This window comes from Gymnoscopelus microlampas (assembly GCF_963454915.1).
Source record: "Gymnoscopelus microlampas genome assembly, chromosome: 11".
Taxonomy (NCBI): Eukaryota; Metazoa; Chordata; class Actinopteri; order Myctophiformes; family Myctophidae; genus Gymnoscopelus; species Gymnoscopelus microlampas.
The window spans coordinates 39100730-39115729 of NC_139948.1; the positions used below are offsets into that span (position 1 = coordinate 39100730).

The window sequence follows — 15000 nt, forward strand, 5'->3', positions numbered from 1 at the left end:
AGAGAAGAGGTGTTGTGACTGCAGTCAACTGCATTGCATTTCGTACTAACAGCGGGACAAAATGGATTGGTTGTATCGAGCTTTTGCAAGATTTAATTTAATTTATTTTGTATGCTTGGGAAAAAAACACATACAAGCCACTTCTGAATGCACCGAGCCATTTTCTGTTGTAATAAATAAATACATCAATAAAACAGTGAAAACGGAAAATAAATAAAATAAATATTGACGCCCCTCATACAGTAGGCACGGTGCCAGCTGGCCTCAGCCCAAACGACTTCTTGAGTTATGCCAAAGCAACGACAGCCTCATATCTCTGTCCACACACACACACCAACACGCGCACGCACACACGCACACGCACACACACACTCACGCACACACCTTTCTAATCCAGTTCTCTTTGATACGCTTTTCCTATCCTATCTTCAGTTGTCCGTCTTTCCTTCTGTGCTGAGTCGCTAGCTTTCCCTTTTGTGGGATTTAAGTGCGCCCCCACCCCAACCACCCAACACTGCCACCAGCGCTGGTGTTCCCTCTCTTCCCCATCTCTTTAATTCCTTACCTCTCCCCTCTTCCTCTCTCGGTCTCTCTCTCTGTGTGCCTGCCTGCCTGCCTGCATCCCTTCCTTTCAATTAGTCAAACCGAAGGAGATCCGCCACTGCGGTGCCTTGCACTGCCCCCTCCTCTGCCCAAACATCTCTCATCTCCACTCCTCCTCTCCTCCCTTCCTATGTCTTGATCGCTCTGTCACTTTTTTTTTCTCAATTAGCGGACTTGACAGGCAGCTCCTTCTGCTCCTCCTCTCCTCTCCTCTTCTCCTCTCGCGAGCTTGCTCGCTCGTTCTTGCTCACTCTCCTCACACTCGTTCATAAATCTCACAGCCGTTTCCCAGAGGCTGCATACAATTAGGCATTTACGTTTCACTTTGGGGCTGAGAGGGAAAAGTAAAGCACCTCTCCGGTTGGTTGCAGAGCAGGTGGTGTAAACGGGAATGGATGTTGGATGTGGAAGAGAGGGAGGGTTCACACACACACACACACACACACACACACACACACACGTCACACTCGCTGCCCCGTCTCGTAGTCGGCAGGCTTGGTTCTTCTCTGCCCGTAGGTGCTGTTCTATATCCAGCACCCCTTCTTTTGTCCTCCCTGCCAGGGGGGCACCTCGCTCGACCCACCGTGCTACAAGAACCACCTTCACAAGTTCTAGAAATCCCTTCCCTGGTGATGCGGCTCCTATTGTTCGGACGCTCGCCCCGGCGGAGAGGAGGGCGTGCGCTGTGAACTCCCCTTGTCATTCACTTGCCGATGCTGACTCGTTTCTGTGTGTGTGTGTTGAGAGAGAGAGAGAGAGACAGAGAGAGAGAGAGAGAGTGGGGGGGGCTGCCATGGTGTCAGCAGACTGCACTATAAGAACCCTGCTTGCGTCGCCTGCAGCCACAGCAGCAGTGGCTTCTCTTGTCCCGGCCAGATTAATGGCTGAATGGGTTCTGCTGTGCCCACCGGAGCCCCCTCTCGCCGCCCCCGATGACGGGCATGCTGAAACGGAGTGGGGCTGGCATTATCGGGCACAGCCAGACCGCACTGTGAAAGGGGATTACGCCGTCAACCGTCATGCTCACAAACAGCACCCCCCCCCCCCTCCCAAAAGACCCCTCTCCCAGCTAGGATAAAATAGATCAGTCTCCCCTTCCTCACTCCCCAAAATCAGAGGAAAATGTTCTGTTTAAACAAAGGACACCTCCCCCCCTCCTCCTCTTCCCATCTCCCCCTCTCGTCCCCCTGCAGATGAATTGGCATAAATGTGCACGCTTATTAATCATGACAGGCAAGAGAGAGAAACAGTGAGAGACAAAGCGGGGGAGAAAGACAAGAGAAGCAGAGAATAGGTTGCGAACGGCAGAAAGAAATAAATAAAATGAAAGGAAGAGAAAAAAGAAAGAGAGAGAGAGAGAGAGAGAGAGATGAGAGAGAGAGAGAGAGATGAGAGAGAGAGAGAGAGAGAGAGAGAGAGAGAGAGAGAGAGAGAGAGAGAGAGAAGTGAGAGTAGTGTAATTATGGCCCTGCTCTGGAAACAGCACCTCCTGTGTTATTGGAGGGCTGTTTGCCCTCTCTGTGCGTTTTCATTAATTAAGATGGGAGGATGCGGAACCCACTCAGAGACGAGGTCATTAAGACACCCCCCCCACCACCACCACCACCACCACCCCCCACCCCCCCCCCAGACTCACAGCACAGCAGCATTGTTCCTACCGAACAGAAAGTGAGACATTCAACACTGGAGAGCCGTGCCATAAAAACCACGGTGCTGCCTGCGCATACCGGACCCAGGGAAAACCGACTGCATCGGCACTTTCCGAGATCAGGTCGCGCTCCTCTGCCAACACAAACACGTCTGTCTTTCATTTAGCTTGTAAGGGCCGAGCCGCCGCTTTCCTCCATGCCTCCCTCAGCGTGCCCAACACACACCCCCCGTCCCCCCGCCCCCCTCCCACTTCCTTATTCGCTCCCTCTGTGGGCCGTGTGTGAAAGTGGGACAGTGGAGGGCAAGTGTGAGACAGGCAGCAAATACAGAGACGAGGGGTGTGGGGGGGGGAGAAGAGAACCACCTGGACTTCTCGACATGACACTGTGGGGTAGGGGTGTAAAAGGTGACGGCGGCCAGTAATACTATCGTCTCTCTCTCTCTCTCTCGCTAACTTCATCTCTCACACACATACACATGGCGCGCACGCACGCACACACACACACACACACACACACACACACACACACACACACACACACACACACACACACACACACACACACACACACACACACACACACCACACACACACACACACACACGTTTATCTTACTACACTTGTGAGGACCTCGACATTTTAGGATGGCAATTTTATGAATGCCATTTTAATGTTTTTTGGTGCATTTTTAATCTAAAGCCGATAATAGCCGATCTTCAAGTGCACAACGTGTCACGCTGCAATGTGTTTTGAGGTTGTAGATGGGGTATTTTTGGTGCATACCAGGACCTGAAAATGGTCCTCACAATGCCAATTTCTCAAATTCTACTATACTTGGGCGGTCATTTGGCCCTCACAAGTACAGTAATACAATTACACACACACACACACACACACACACACACACACACACACACACACACACACACACACACACACACACACACACACACACACACACACACACACACACACACACACACACACACACACACACACTCACACAGGGGCAAATTCACATGCACGGCATGAGACAGAATGCCTCCTCCTGCTCTCGTTCCTCCCTCCCCTCCATCTCCTCTGTCCCCCTCACTTATGTTCATGTTAATGATGCATATAGGGTATCATTACCCTCTCCTCGGTTATTTCTGGAGCCCGTGGGAGGCCGGGAGGAGATGGGAGGGCTCAGGTCAGTTGACCATAAGCTTGTGTTTCAGTATACCGTGACACAATAGGCTCAGTGTAGCGTTTTCAATGCAGCAGCATAGCAGTGCTTCTCTCTATATATAACTGCACAATGTACTGTACACATAATTCCCTATTCCCGTGGTTTGCGTTTTTTTCTCCTTTTTTTTCGTGTGTAGATTCACTCTCTTTATTTGTAGAGGTCTGAAGTTGAACTGGCACGCAGATAATTTCAATCCACAGTTCTTTGTTTGGATTTTAACATTATAGCCAATCAATTGCTGTGGGTGTGTTGTCATAGCGATGCTGTTTTCTTTGTCCAAAAGGATCTGGAGGTCTTTCATCTCTCTCTCTCTCTCTCTCTCTCTCTCTTTCTCTCTATCTCTCTGTCTCTCTCTCTCTCTCTCTCTCTCTCTCTCTCTCTCTCTCTCTCTCTCTCTCTCTATATATCTCTCTTCCCTCCACCTTCAAAGTCCTTTGTGTTTCCTTTGCTGCAGATTGAGTTGTGTGTTTGGTTGTGGTGTAAATGTCCTCCAGATGGGCTTGCTGTAATAGGCCCATGTGCGCTGGCTTAAAAGGCCCGGCATCCAATCGACCTTTCACCCCTAGAGTAGGTCGGTGAAGGGCGCCGTTGTAGCCCCTCCAGTCAGTGTAAACACAGGCCTCAAATCCTTATCCTTATCAATGCCTTCAGATGGAGAGAAGAGCTGGATCCAGCTCAGAGAAGGGGAGGGAGAGGAATGGAGAGGTAAAGAAAGGACCATGTGTTTGGAGGACAATTTCATACATAATGGCAATCCCCAAGACTCAGCCTGTCCTCTTTTGTTTGCATTCTAAACCAGAGCAGGAACTGCAAACATGACAACCAGAGCCAGTAGTTATTTGCGTACGAACAGCAGCAGCTGCATTGGACTTGAAGGATTATATTGTTTCCAGAGCTGGTCTAGTGAAATGCATCGCGGTGGTTACTGTCCTGTTTTATCAGCTCCATTTCCCCCCCTCTCTCTCTCTCTTTCTCTCTCTCCCTCTCTCTCATCTCCTCTCTATCTATCCCATCAGCCCCAGGGTATCCTCGATTCTCAGGGAGCCTGGCTCACACCTTCCTTCCCATGAGCCACTTGGATCACCATGCCAACAGTGGCGTTCTCTACGGGCAGCACCGTTTCTATGACACCCAAAAAGGTGAGGAACGGCACGGCCGCTTCATTTTCACTTACATTTCTGCCCGATTCAATCGGGCACAAATTAGACATTCAAATCCACTTTATACAACTGAGTATGATGTAATTTGATTTGCAATATTGAGAGATTAAGATGGCCTGTAGGGACGGCATGGTGAGAGTGAATGCATCTAATTCGGTTCATTGCCTTTCTCTTTCCTGTCTCACTGTGTCTGCCTTCCTCTCACAGAGAACTTTTACCTGCGAAGCCTCCCGTCCCAGCCTCCTCTCATCTCAGCCAATCACAGCCTTCCGCCCATGTCCAGGGCGGGGCCGGGCCACCCGCAGGGGTCCTGCAGCAGAGACAGAGACCCAGGGGGCGGGACTAGTCTGCACAAGGGTCTGAAGGAAGGGTCTGCGGAGAGGGGGCTGGGGGGTCCTGCCAAGGAAAAGGAGAGGTCAGCCAGCAAACAGGAGGCCAAGGAAAGGCAACAGCAACAACAACAGCAACAACAACAACAGCAACAACAACAACAGCAGCAACTACAACTACAACAACAACAGCAACAGCAGCAACAACAACAGCAGCAACAGCAGCAGCAGCACCACAGTCACCATCAACCCCAGCCCCCGCACCATCACCACCCCCACCCCCACCTCCATCAGCAGCACCCGCACTACCCGCAGCACCCGCTAGCACCCCTGGAAGAGGTCAACAGCAGGGCGTTGGAGAGGCACAAGATGGCCCTCGTCATGGAGTACAACAAGGAGCAGCACTCTCAGGCCATGCAGGGCAAACCGCTCAGCGCCTGCCTTCTCAACGGCAAGATGCAGAACGGAGACGCGCCTGTGACGGGGCCTAAGGCCTCCATGTCCAGCTGTGGAGGGGAGGGCGGGGGCAGAGGGGCTCCGGGGGGCGGTGGGAGTGTCCAGAGCCGACACATGGGCTCCGGAGCTGTTGGTGTCGGGCGCTGCACCAAGGAGGGGGTGAGCGGGGAGATGAGGATCAGCGAGCAGCCGGCGGACTGTCTGGAGAGGGGCCAGGCGCCGCTCCACCACTCGCTGTCCTACTCGGTGGCCCCGCCCTTACACATGGGCCCCGCTGCCGGAGGAGCCCACCCGCACCCCCCACACCCTCACGCTCATCCCCACGCCCACCCTCACCCCGGTGGCTTCCACTGCCTCCAGCTGCACCCCAGTCACCCGCACCACCCACACCCCTCCCATCACGCACACCACCACCACCACCCGGACTTCTTCTGCCCGCCCCCGCCCGCCCCTCTAGCCAACCCCTCGTCACACGACCGAGGGCCGGCCAACGGCGGGCGGGAGCCGAAGATCACGGGGCCCACGTTTGTGCCGTCGGTGGGACACTTGGGGGACAAATCCGGCGGCCCGTTCCAGCTCGGCAACCCCGACTGCCACGGGGTGGGGGGAGGCGGTGGTGGGGGAGGAGGCAGTGCCAAGGACAAGACGATGGAAAAGAATGCTGGTGGCAGTGGGGGGCACGCCGGTAACTGGCACAGAAAACAACAGCAACAGCAACAACAGCCACCGCCACAACAACAACAACAACAACAGCCACAGCCCCAGCCACAGCAGCAGCAGCACGCATACAGGAAGGCAGAGAAGGCTCCAGACTGGATGCAGCCTCACCACCACCACCTCCAGCCGCAGCCCACACAGCTGCCCCCAGCCCCCCATCAGCAGCAGCAGCAGCACCAGGTCGTTCGCTCTCGCAGCGTCGAGTGCATCAACAGTGGTGTAGACGCAGATGTGTACCGAGCCTCCCTGCCCCAGGGGCCCAAGGCCGGACACTCCGGCCCCCACTCTGTCAACACGTCCCCCTATAGAGACTGCTCCCATCCGGGGCCCACGCCTAACTCCTCTCCCCTCGGGGGTAAAGGCATAGCTCCACACAGCGGGGCCGGAGCTGGGCCTGTTGGCTCCGGCGCAGGGGCCGGGAGTAGCTGCTCCCTACAGAGAGACGGCCAAAAGGTAGCCAGGATCCGCCACCAGCAACACGGCCGACCGGTCCCGGACGCCCCCTCTCCGGTCGACCTGAACCAGGGGAGTGGCCAGGAGCTGAAAAGGAAGATGGACATGTCGCCTTATGGGTACAGTAGCAACAACGGCCAACACCACCCTCAACAGCCCCCAGTGCCACCCTGGGCCATGAGGCCCTCGCACCATATGCCGCATCCGGAGGAAGACCAGAGGAAGTCCTACATGGACTTAGGCAGTGTCAGCAGGCAGCACACCCAGCCACAGCAGCAACAGCCAAGCATGAGCCTGCCTCCGCCCCAGCCTCCACCTGCATCTCCCCTCAGCCAGCAGCAGCAGCAGCAGCAGCAACAACAACAACAACAACAGCAGCAGCAGCAACAACAGCAGCAACAACCAGAACCCCAGGGCCCAACACAGGGGGAGAGCAGTGCCATGAAAAGCCTGTTGAAGTACAGCAACCAGCAGCAGCCGCTGCTCCTCTCTCAGAAGAGCCCCTTCGGTGGGCTCGGCAGCCTCAAATCGGGGCCCCCGGGGGGAAGCTGTGCTCTGCAGGGCAGCAAGCAAACTCTGCCTACGAGGAAGGGACCCACCAACGACAGCGAGCGCTCCGACTGCGGCGGGCGGGGCCGGGAGATGGGCGAGGCCGGTCACGGGGAGACGGAAGTGCGCCAGCCGCCAGTGGGGATAGCAGTGGCCGTCGCGAGGCAAAGGGAGCCACCCTGTCGCCCTTCAGACAGTCACCCCAGCAGTCGACAGGGCAGGGTGCACCCCTCTGTGAAAGGTAAGAAGTCTATGCTACTGCTTCAGTAAATAGAACTGAGAGCAGTGACAATTGGAAAACCTGAAAAAACAACAACAGCAAGCTTAGTGAAGGCCTAACATTTAAACAGTTTGGATTGTCTAAGCAGTTAAAGTGTTTGTGGTATGGATTTTTTGCTCATCTCTGTCTTTTCTGTTACTTTAAATAACTTGACTTTTCAGTTTGAAGTGCGAGCCTGATGACAAACACTCGCTGATAATACAAAGCCATAACCCACCAAAGCAATTTGATCAGTGTCCCTTTGAATCCTCTAGACCACTGTTTCCCAAACAGTGGGTCGCGGACCGTTTTTTTGTGGATCGCGAAACAAAACATCACAACTTTTCATCAATTGAAAACAATTATTTTTTCAAAAATATCTCATTAATAAAATGTAAATGTTCTAATAATTTCTATAAATAAATAAAAACAGCATCCACATCTAAGCGAATACACACCAGTGCATTATGATTGTAATTGCGCATTATTTGGTGTTGACTAATGATATTGTTAGTGCATCTCCTTTCAATTAAAACTCCAAATTATAAATGCAGATCTGTGCAATGGAAATCAGATCTGTTGCATAATATAGAGGTATGAATGGCTCAATTGCGGAAATGAAGAACCACAGATTGATGGCTGAGATTTGGAGTGTTTTTTTTAAACCCATTTAGACCTGAGGCCGCTTCTAAAAACGCCTTCTAAATTATAAAAAAGTAGTATGTATTAAAAAAAGAAGAAAAAAAAATGATGTTGCTATATACTGTACATAGCAACAACTACCCCAAAAGTGGTTCCCGGATTGAAAGGTATATTACGTACAGGGTCTCCCGGTCTAAATGGGTTGCTAAAAGCATGACATAGATAGAAAGCAGTACATTTTGTCAGTGTTCCAGCTGGATTGCCCGTGAGCCCCCGTGGTGGTGCTTCAGGAGCTGGTTAGACACTGGGGAATATGGGGGTTCAATTGGGAGTATATCACCGTACCCCCAGTGAGCTCCCAAGTCAAGCTCCTGTTTATCTCTCAGGACCACCCCACTCCATGTATCCCTCAGATCCAAGCGGCGAGGAGGAGAGGAAGAGAATGAGTGGAGAACAGATGGGTCTGACCTGCCTGGACAGAGACAGAGAGGCATACATCAGGTAAAGCTCCCCCCCCCCCCCCCCCGCATTCTGTATCCCAGTCTATAATCTATTCCAGCGGTTCCCAACCTTTTTCTGGATCGGGGCCCACTCCAAAAATCTCGAAAGTGTTTGCAGCCCACCCATCTGACCACTTACATTACATTACATTACATTACATTACAGTACAGTCATTTAGCAGACGCTTTTATCCAAACAAAGCGACTTACAAGTGCATTCAACATAGGTAGGGAACAAAACTACTAATCACCAGAAGTATTAAGTGCATTCTCTTCTAAAACAAGCAACTAAGAGTATACCTAGCACTAAGGTAAAAGTGCACTTAAACACAGCTGTCGCGTTAAGTGGTCAGGTTTTCTTGGGCCACGTGCATTTTCAGAGCATGTTTATTTTAATGTTCAATCAATCGATTGTGTTCCAGCTTGGATCAATGGAACTAACTTTATGTTCCTATTTATCGGTATCACAATGAAAACTCTTTTGGTTTGAAAGAAAAAATACCATGACATTTTTGTTTTTACATAATTGTATATGTTATATCATCATTTAAATCTTATTCTTCATGGCCAATTATTTGTGGGCCCACTTGCAATATCCTCATGTCCCACCAATGGCCCCTCGGCCCAGGTTGGGATTCTGGGAATCGCTGATCTACTGTATACTCATATGAGTCTTTTACTGAGTTTACTGAGAAAGTATCTGGAACTTTTTCCTCTTTTCCTTCCCCAGGGACAATAAGGAAAGGGTAGAGTTTGCGAGGGTCCATCCCTCCAACGGTTGCCACGGCGACCTCACCTCTCATCTCATGGTGCCAGGCGGGACGCCCCTTCAGTCTGGCCAAATAGGAGACCCCGCTGCACACGCTCACTCTGCCCATCACCACTGGATGCCAAGAACTGGAAGCCCCTCCCTCTGGATGACTGGACACTCTTATGGTGAGACGACTATAGACAGATTAATGTGTCATTTATATCCCAATTATGTATTGACATTTACTTAAAGGACCATACGCCGGTCAGCCATTTACTGCCGACCGTGTTCCAAAGCATATTGTTTCATCTTTGAGGAAGCCATTTCATTACAGCATGAAAAGCAACTCGAAACTTGCTGTTATTTTGTTGTCAATGTTACATTATTTTTAGATTTTAATGCATTTTAAAGCGTAGAATTATTTGAAAGGTGTTGCTGCAAAATTGTCCCCGGACTAAAGATTGATTTAGGAAAGAAATTTCCATTGTCCATTGCTTATTCACTGAGCAATGATGTTTAACCAACATTGACTCAATTATTCAGTAACAAATGGGAAATCCAAAAATAAACCCTGGGTCTATGTTTATATATGATAAATGGCCAAAGCTGTGAATAGACAATGACACTATGGTCCTTTAAGCCAGTGTATTGTATACTAGCTGGAGCTTTCAATGTAACCAGTATATCGTTGCTGTCGGCCAGAAACCTTTCATCTCCATATTTTAACTTTTTGTCTTTATTCGTAAATTAAAGGGATAGTTCACCCCAAAAAAAAAAAGTTCTATCGATTAGTCACCCCATGGAGACTTGAATTCATGTCTCAATTCATTGTCGCATTCCGAAGACAATAATTTGATGACCAGCGTACCGGTAGGCAGCGGTTCCGGTAGGAGACGCAAAGGAGACTTGCAAAGGATACTCTTTGTGTCTCCTGCCGGTCATTTTGGGGGTGAACTATCCCTTTAACGCCCTACTTGGTCATACTACAGCGTCACTCAAAAGTAGCAGATCCGCAAGCTCGAACTTTTGCTGTTTTTTCATTTGAATCCTGAAAAGTTTTGGACACACAGTATAAGAGGTTTCCGCCCGACAGAGAGGATATAATCACTTTTGTCGATGTATAGGGATTGGTCATACAGCCCTGCATCAAAACCTACCCCCAGGTTTCTCGGCGGCCATGTCGGGTCCTCTGCAGCCCGTCCTGCCCCTTCCTCAGGACCACTCTGCCCAGCTGGTGGTCCTACCCTCAGAGCCCGCAGCCCACCCCGCCAGCCATCACTTGGGTATGTACAGTATGCCATAGCTGCCTTTATACTCCTTTACCGACGCTATTTAACCCATTAAGACCGGGAACGCATCTGTGTCATTTTAGATATAGACATAGGTGATCTGCTATTTTTCAAAAATAGCAGATCTACAAGCTCATAGCGCGTCACTCTGTGCCATGCTATGAGCTTTTATATCTGCTATTTTTGAAAAATCATGAAAATTTGTGCAAATCTTTGAATATCTATATTTTTAAAGCGAACATTTGTAACTCAAATCTTTGCTTCTGGGTGGTCCCTGGAACAACATATTTTGAGATGGGGGTCCGTGACCAAATACATATGATTTTGGGAGGTCCTTGACATGAAAATGTTTGAGAACCACTGATATTATAGCAACATACTGTACGGTTTTCAGAAAACTGTCAGGATTTAGAAGACATTTGTAGGTGCGTTCCCGGATTGAATGGGTTAATTTAATGTACCACACATAGCTGCATACAACCCACATTCATGAGATTTAATACTCCTCTGCTGCTACACCTCCCACTGACTCGTTTTTATTAGTGCTGCCATTTCCTGGTTCGGCTGTGTGGTTTTTATACATTTTGGTGGATATAACATTAAAATAACTCTGCTGGTGATCACAGTGGTGTCAGCGTAGACTATTGATGAGCTCTCACTTAATGGGTGCATGCACACACACACACACACACACACACACACACACACACACACACACACACACACACACACACACACACACACGTTTGTATTGCTATACCTGTGAGGACATCAACATTTTAGGATGCCGATTTTAAGAATGCCATTTGTAAAAGAAATGTCCATTTTAACCGTAAGCCTAAAAGCCGATAAATAGCAGATCTACTCGGCTATTTTTCAGTGCACGACACCAGAGTGCAACTAAGTATAAACTCAATCTCTAACCCCAAAACATAACTTTGAAATGTCTAGTCCTGACCCTATAAACTCGAACCTGAATATTTTCGTAATTGTGCGCCTAACTCCCTAAAACATTTGACCATAAAACATTGATTTGCTTTGTGTCCCCACAATGTCTATTTCTTGGACTGTACAAAACTTGTGGGGACATTTGGCCCTCACAAATATAGTAAATACAAGTACACACAAACACACAAACACAAAACTCTGTTCAGACATTTCCTGCACGCCACCTGCTCGGCCCACCCCCACAGGGATGGGCCCCTCAATGGGTCAGAGCGCTCATCCAAAGCCATATGTGTGTGTACAACACACACACACACACACACACACACACACACACACACACACACACACACACACACACACACACACACACACACACACACACACACACACACACACACACCGATAAACAAATGCACACTCCAACACACCAGAGGAAGAGGAAGTGTGAGAGAGAGCAAGGGAGGGATCACTTCTCAAAAGTCATGGCGGGGCCATATTCAGCGTACAGGCTGTGAAATTTAATTAGCTCCCGATCCTCTGTGGTCCGTTTCCTTCCGCACTCCACGGGAGTTCCAGCCGAGAGGGGAAGTGCATCCACAAAACCCTTCCCAGGGGAAACATTAGCCTAGCCGAGTTAATGTCTCAGAACAAAGGTCCTCGGTGCGTCAGGGAGCGAGTGGGGGTGGAAAAGGAGGTTCAGGCTGGACATGCCCATTAATGAGTTGTGTGTGAATTTGTTGGAGAGTGGAAAAACACATTTGGGTCCGGCCTTGTTAGTGTGGGCCTTCTTCTCCCTGAGCTGGACCCTTGTCATAGCTGATGTTTCAGCTGCGGCTCACCCACAAATGCGTTCCCCCTGGCTCTTAACAGCGATATCGGGGGAGTGATTGTCCACCCTTAGACATGGGAACTAGGCTCGCTGCTGGCTCTCCAATGCAGAGTCCTGCTGTGGCTTGGCTAGGGGAAGGTGGAACTTTAGGGAATAAAACCCGGGGTCGATCGTTCTATTGGGATGCACTCCTTGGCTTTTTTGGCCATGGAGACCGTCTGTTAGTCAGCATATCGGTTATCATCATAATCATCATTATCATCATTGTCATCTGTTCATATTTCATCATTGTCATGACTTTCCAACATTCCAGTAAATTCTCAGGGCAGTGCTTATGATTCAGAGCAGGGGAGAGCGTGGGATTGCTACTGTCTGGGGAGAGCTTGTTCTCAGAAATCCAAAATCTTTTTTGTAAGAGATTTGTCTATGTCTCTTAAACAATAGCCTAATAGGAGGGTTTCTTATATGCAATCCATGACGGTTTCACCACTGAACAACATGTGTGGGCGGTGGGTAGTGAGTAATGTGCATAATTCCCACACATGCGTTCCACTGTGTAGCGTGGCAGTGTTCCATGTGTATGAATCCATATGTCTAGAATGGCGTATGAGCTTGCATGGCCTTTTCCTCTAAGACAGTGGTTCCCAAACTTTTCATACAAGTCATGAATGAATGAACCACTTATGCCCTATTTTTAAAAACACTTGAAAATAGACGATTGTGAGCTTGTAGATCTGTTATTTTCACTATTTCTTAAAAGTGTATGGATTTATTTATTTTTGCAAAAACATTTAAATAGTTAAGAATTCTTTTTTTACCCGTGACCCATAGCCACGAGTAAAATTGATCAAAATGGGTCCGCGACCCAAAAATGGGTCTGTGACCCATTTTTTTGTGAATGGCTGCTCTAATGTATGGCTTCTATATGTCTCTCATTAGATGTGATGGAGCAGCCAGGGCTGTGGCCCCCCGTGTACGGCGCCAGGGGCCCCGCCTCCCACATGCAGCATCCCGCTGTGTACTCCCGCTCCCAGTTTCTACGGCAACAGGAGCTGTACGCCCTCCAACAGCATCAGCAACTGCAGCATCAGCATCAGCACCAGAGCCATCAGTCACAGCAGCCACAGTCCCACTCGCAGCCGCAGTCGCACTCGCAGCAGCACCGGGCGGACCACGGCATGGACATGCAACATCGAGCCACTCACAACAACACTCAGGTGATTTATGAAGTCTGCTGTGGCGTGGCAGGGATTAAGGAAGATCATCAGCTTGTACGGAGACTCATTTCCATAGACGGATTTGCATGGATTTATGCAAACACCCGACAAATAAAGAGGGTTGAAATATGCACATATTAACAGGTGTTGTAGACAACAGATCATATATGTATATGTACACGTGCAGAACAATTTTCACTAAAGATGCCCCAGAACAGTGAGCCATATGTCAATTTAAATTGGCATAACACCTAGCCATAAGTAAGTCGCTTGATGTACAACATCACCCGGCCATGATGTACAGTACGACCCCTGGACATGACGCTATAGTATGTTGCAGAGACTTACCCCCAATCCAACCCTTTTGATGCTGTGCTGAGTGCCAAGCAGGGAGGCATTGGGTCCCATTTTTATTAGTCTCGCGACTCGCGTAGCCAGACAACTATTCCACAATCTCCAAATGCTATATAGAGTCTGGAACTACACCTCCCGACATCCGAGTAACGGAAGCTGGCATTTCCGTTCACGAAAATATATTTTAAAATATCTTTACATTCTATTTTTTTAATTTCCATTTCCGCTAAGCAGCAAGCTATATATGCTTAGATGATTTCGATTTAAATTTGCGCGTCTTGAAAGACGAAACGGAAGTGGGGCCGAGGCTTCACATCCGCTTTATATTCTAATCATGATCAGAGCTTCCGTGTCCCAGACTGTATGACCGGCAACAGTCTGGCCACGCAAGACATTTTTATAGTCTTTGGTATGACTCGGCCAGGGATTGAACCCTGACCTCCCAAATCTCAGGGCGGACAGTCTAACCACAAAGCCACTGAGCTGGTCTATGTAGCCATAGCAGGCGCCTATTCTTAGTGTCTCCAACAATATTTGCTGACAATTGGGCCCATTATAGGCTGAGGGGCAGTGTGTTTGTGGTGTGCACATATCACAGTCGATACACACAGGGCACCAATGAATGGTCTACTATGCTGACTGTGGATGCCACATTACCCACAGCTTAACCCATTCCCAATCCGGGAACACATCTGTGTCATTTTAGATTTGAGCTATAACCATTATTTTATACTTTGGCTATTCAAAAATAGCAGATATACAAGCTCATAGCTAAGAGCTTGTAGATCTGCTATTTTTTTTTAAATCTTGAACATATGTGTGCAAACAAAAAATAATAGATTCTCTTTTAAAGCGAACATTTGTCAAATATTTTGTTCCAGGGACCTCCAGAAGCAAAGATTTGAGTTACAAATGTTCACTTTCAAAGATATATATTCAAAGATTTGCACACATTTTCACGATTTTTCAAAAAGAGCAGATCTACAAGCTCATAGCGTGGCACTCGGTGCCACGCTATGAGCTTGTATATCTGCTATTTTTGAATAGCCAAAGAAAAATCTAAAA

At 49.0% G+C, this 15000-nt stretch overlaps 1 protein-coding gene across 3 annotated transcripts in view; it reads left to right on the forward strand.

Moving 5' to 3' along the window:
• The window catches only part of bahcc1a (BAH domain and coiled-coil containing 1a), a 105527-nt gene that overhangs the window by 49830 nt on the left and 40697 nt on the right, over positions 1–15000 (forward strand). For 2 of the 3 annotated variants that reach the window (XM_084070908.1, XM_084070910.1), the window contains 6 exons: positions 4499–4621; positions 4850–7387; positions 8434–8548; positions 9278–9483; positions 10423–10581; positions 13304–13581. In XM_084070908.1, the coding sequence (XP_083927034.1) occupies positions 4499–4621; positions 4850–7387; positions 8434–8548; positions 9278–9483; positions 10423–10581; positions 13304–13581 (3419 nt within the window). The remainder of the gene's footprint in view (positions 1–4498; positions 4622–4849; positions 7388–8433; positions 8549–9277; positions 9484–10422; positions 10582–13303; positions 13582–15000) is intronic. The other variant, XM_084070909.1, reaches the window with a different exon arrangement.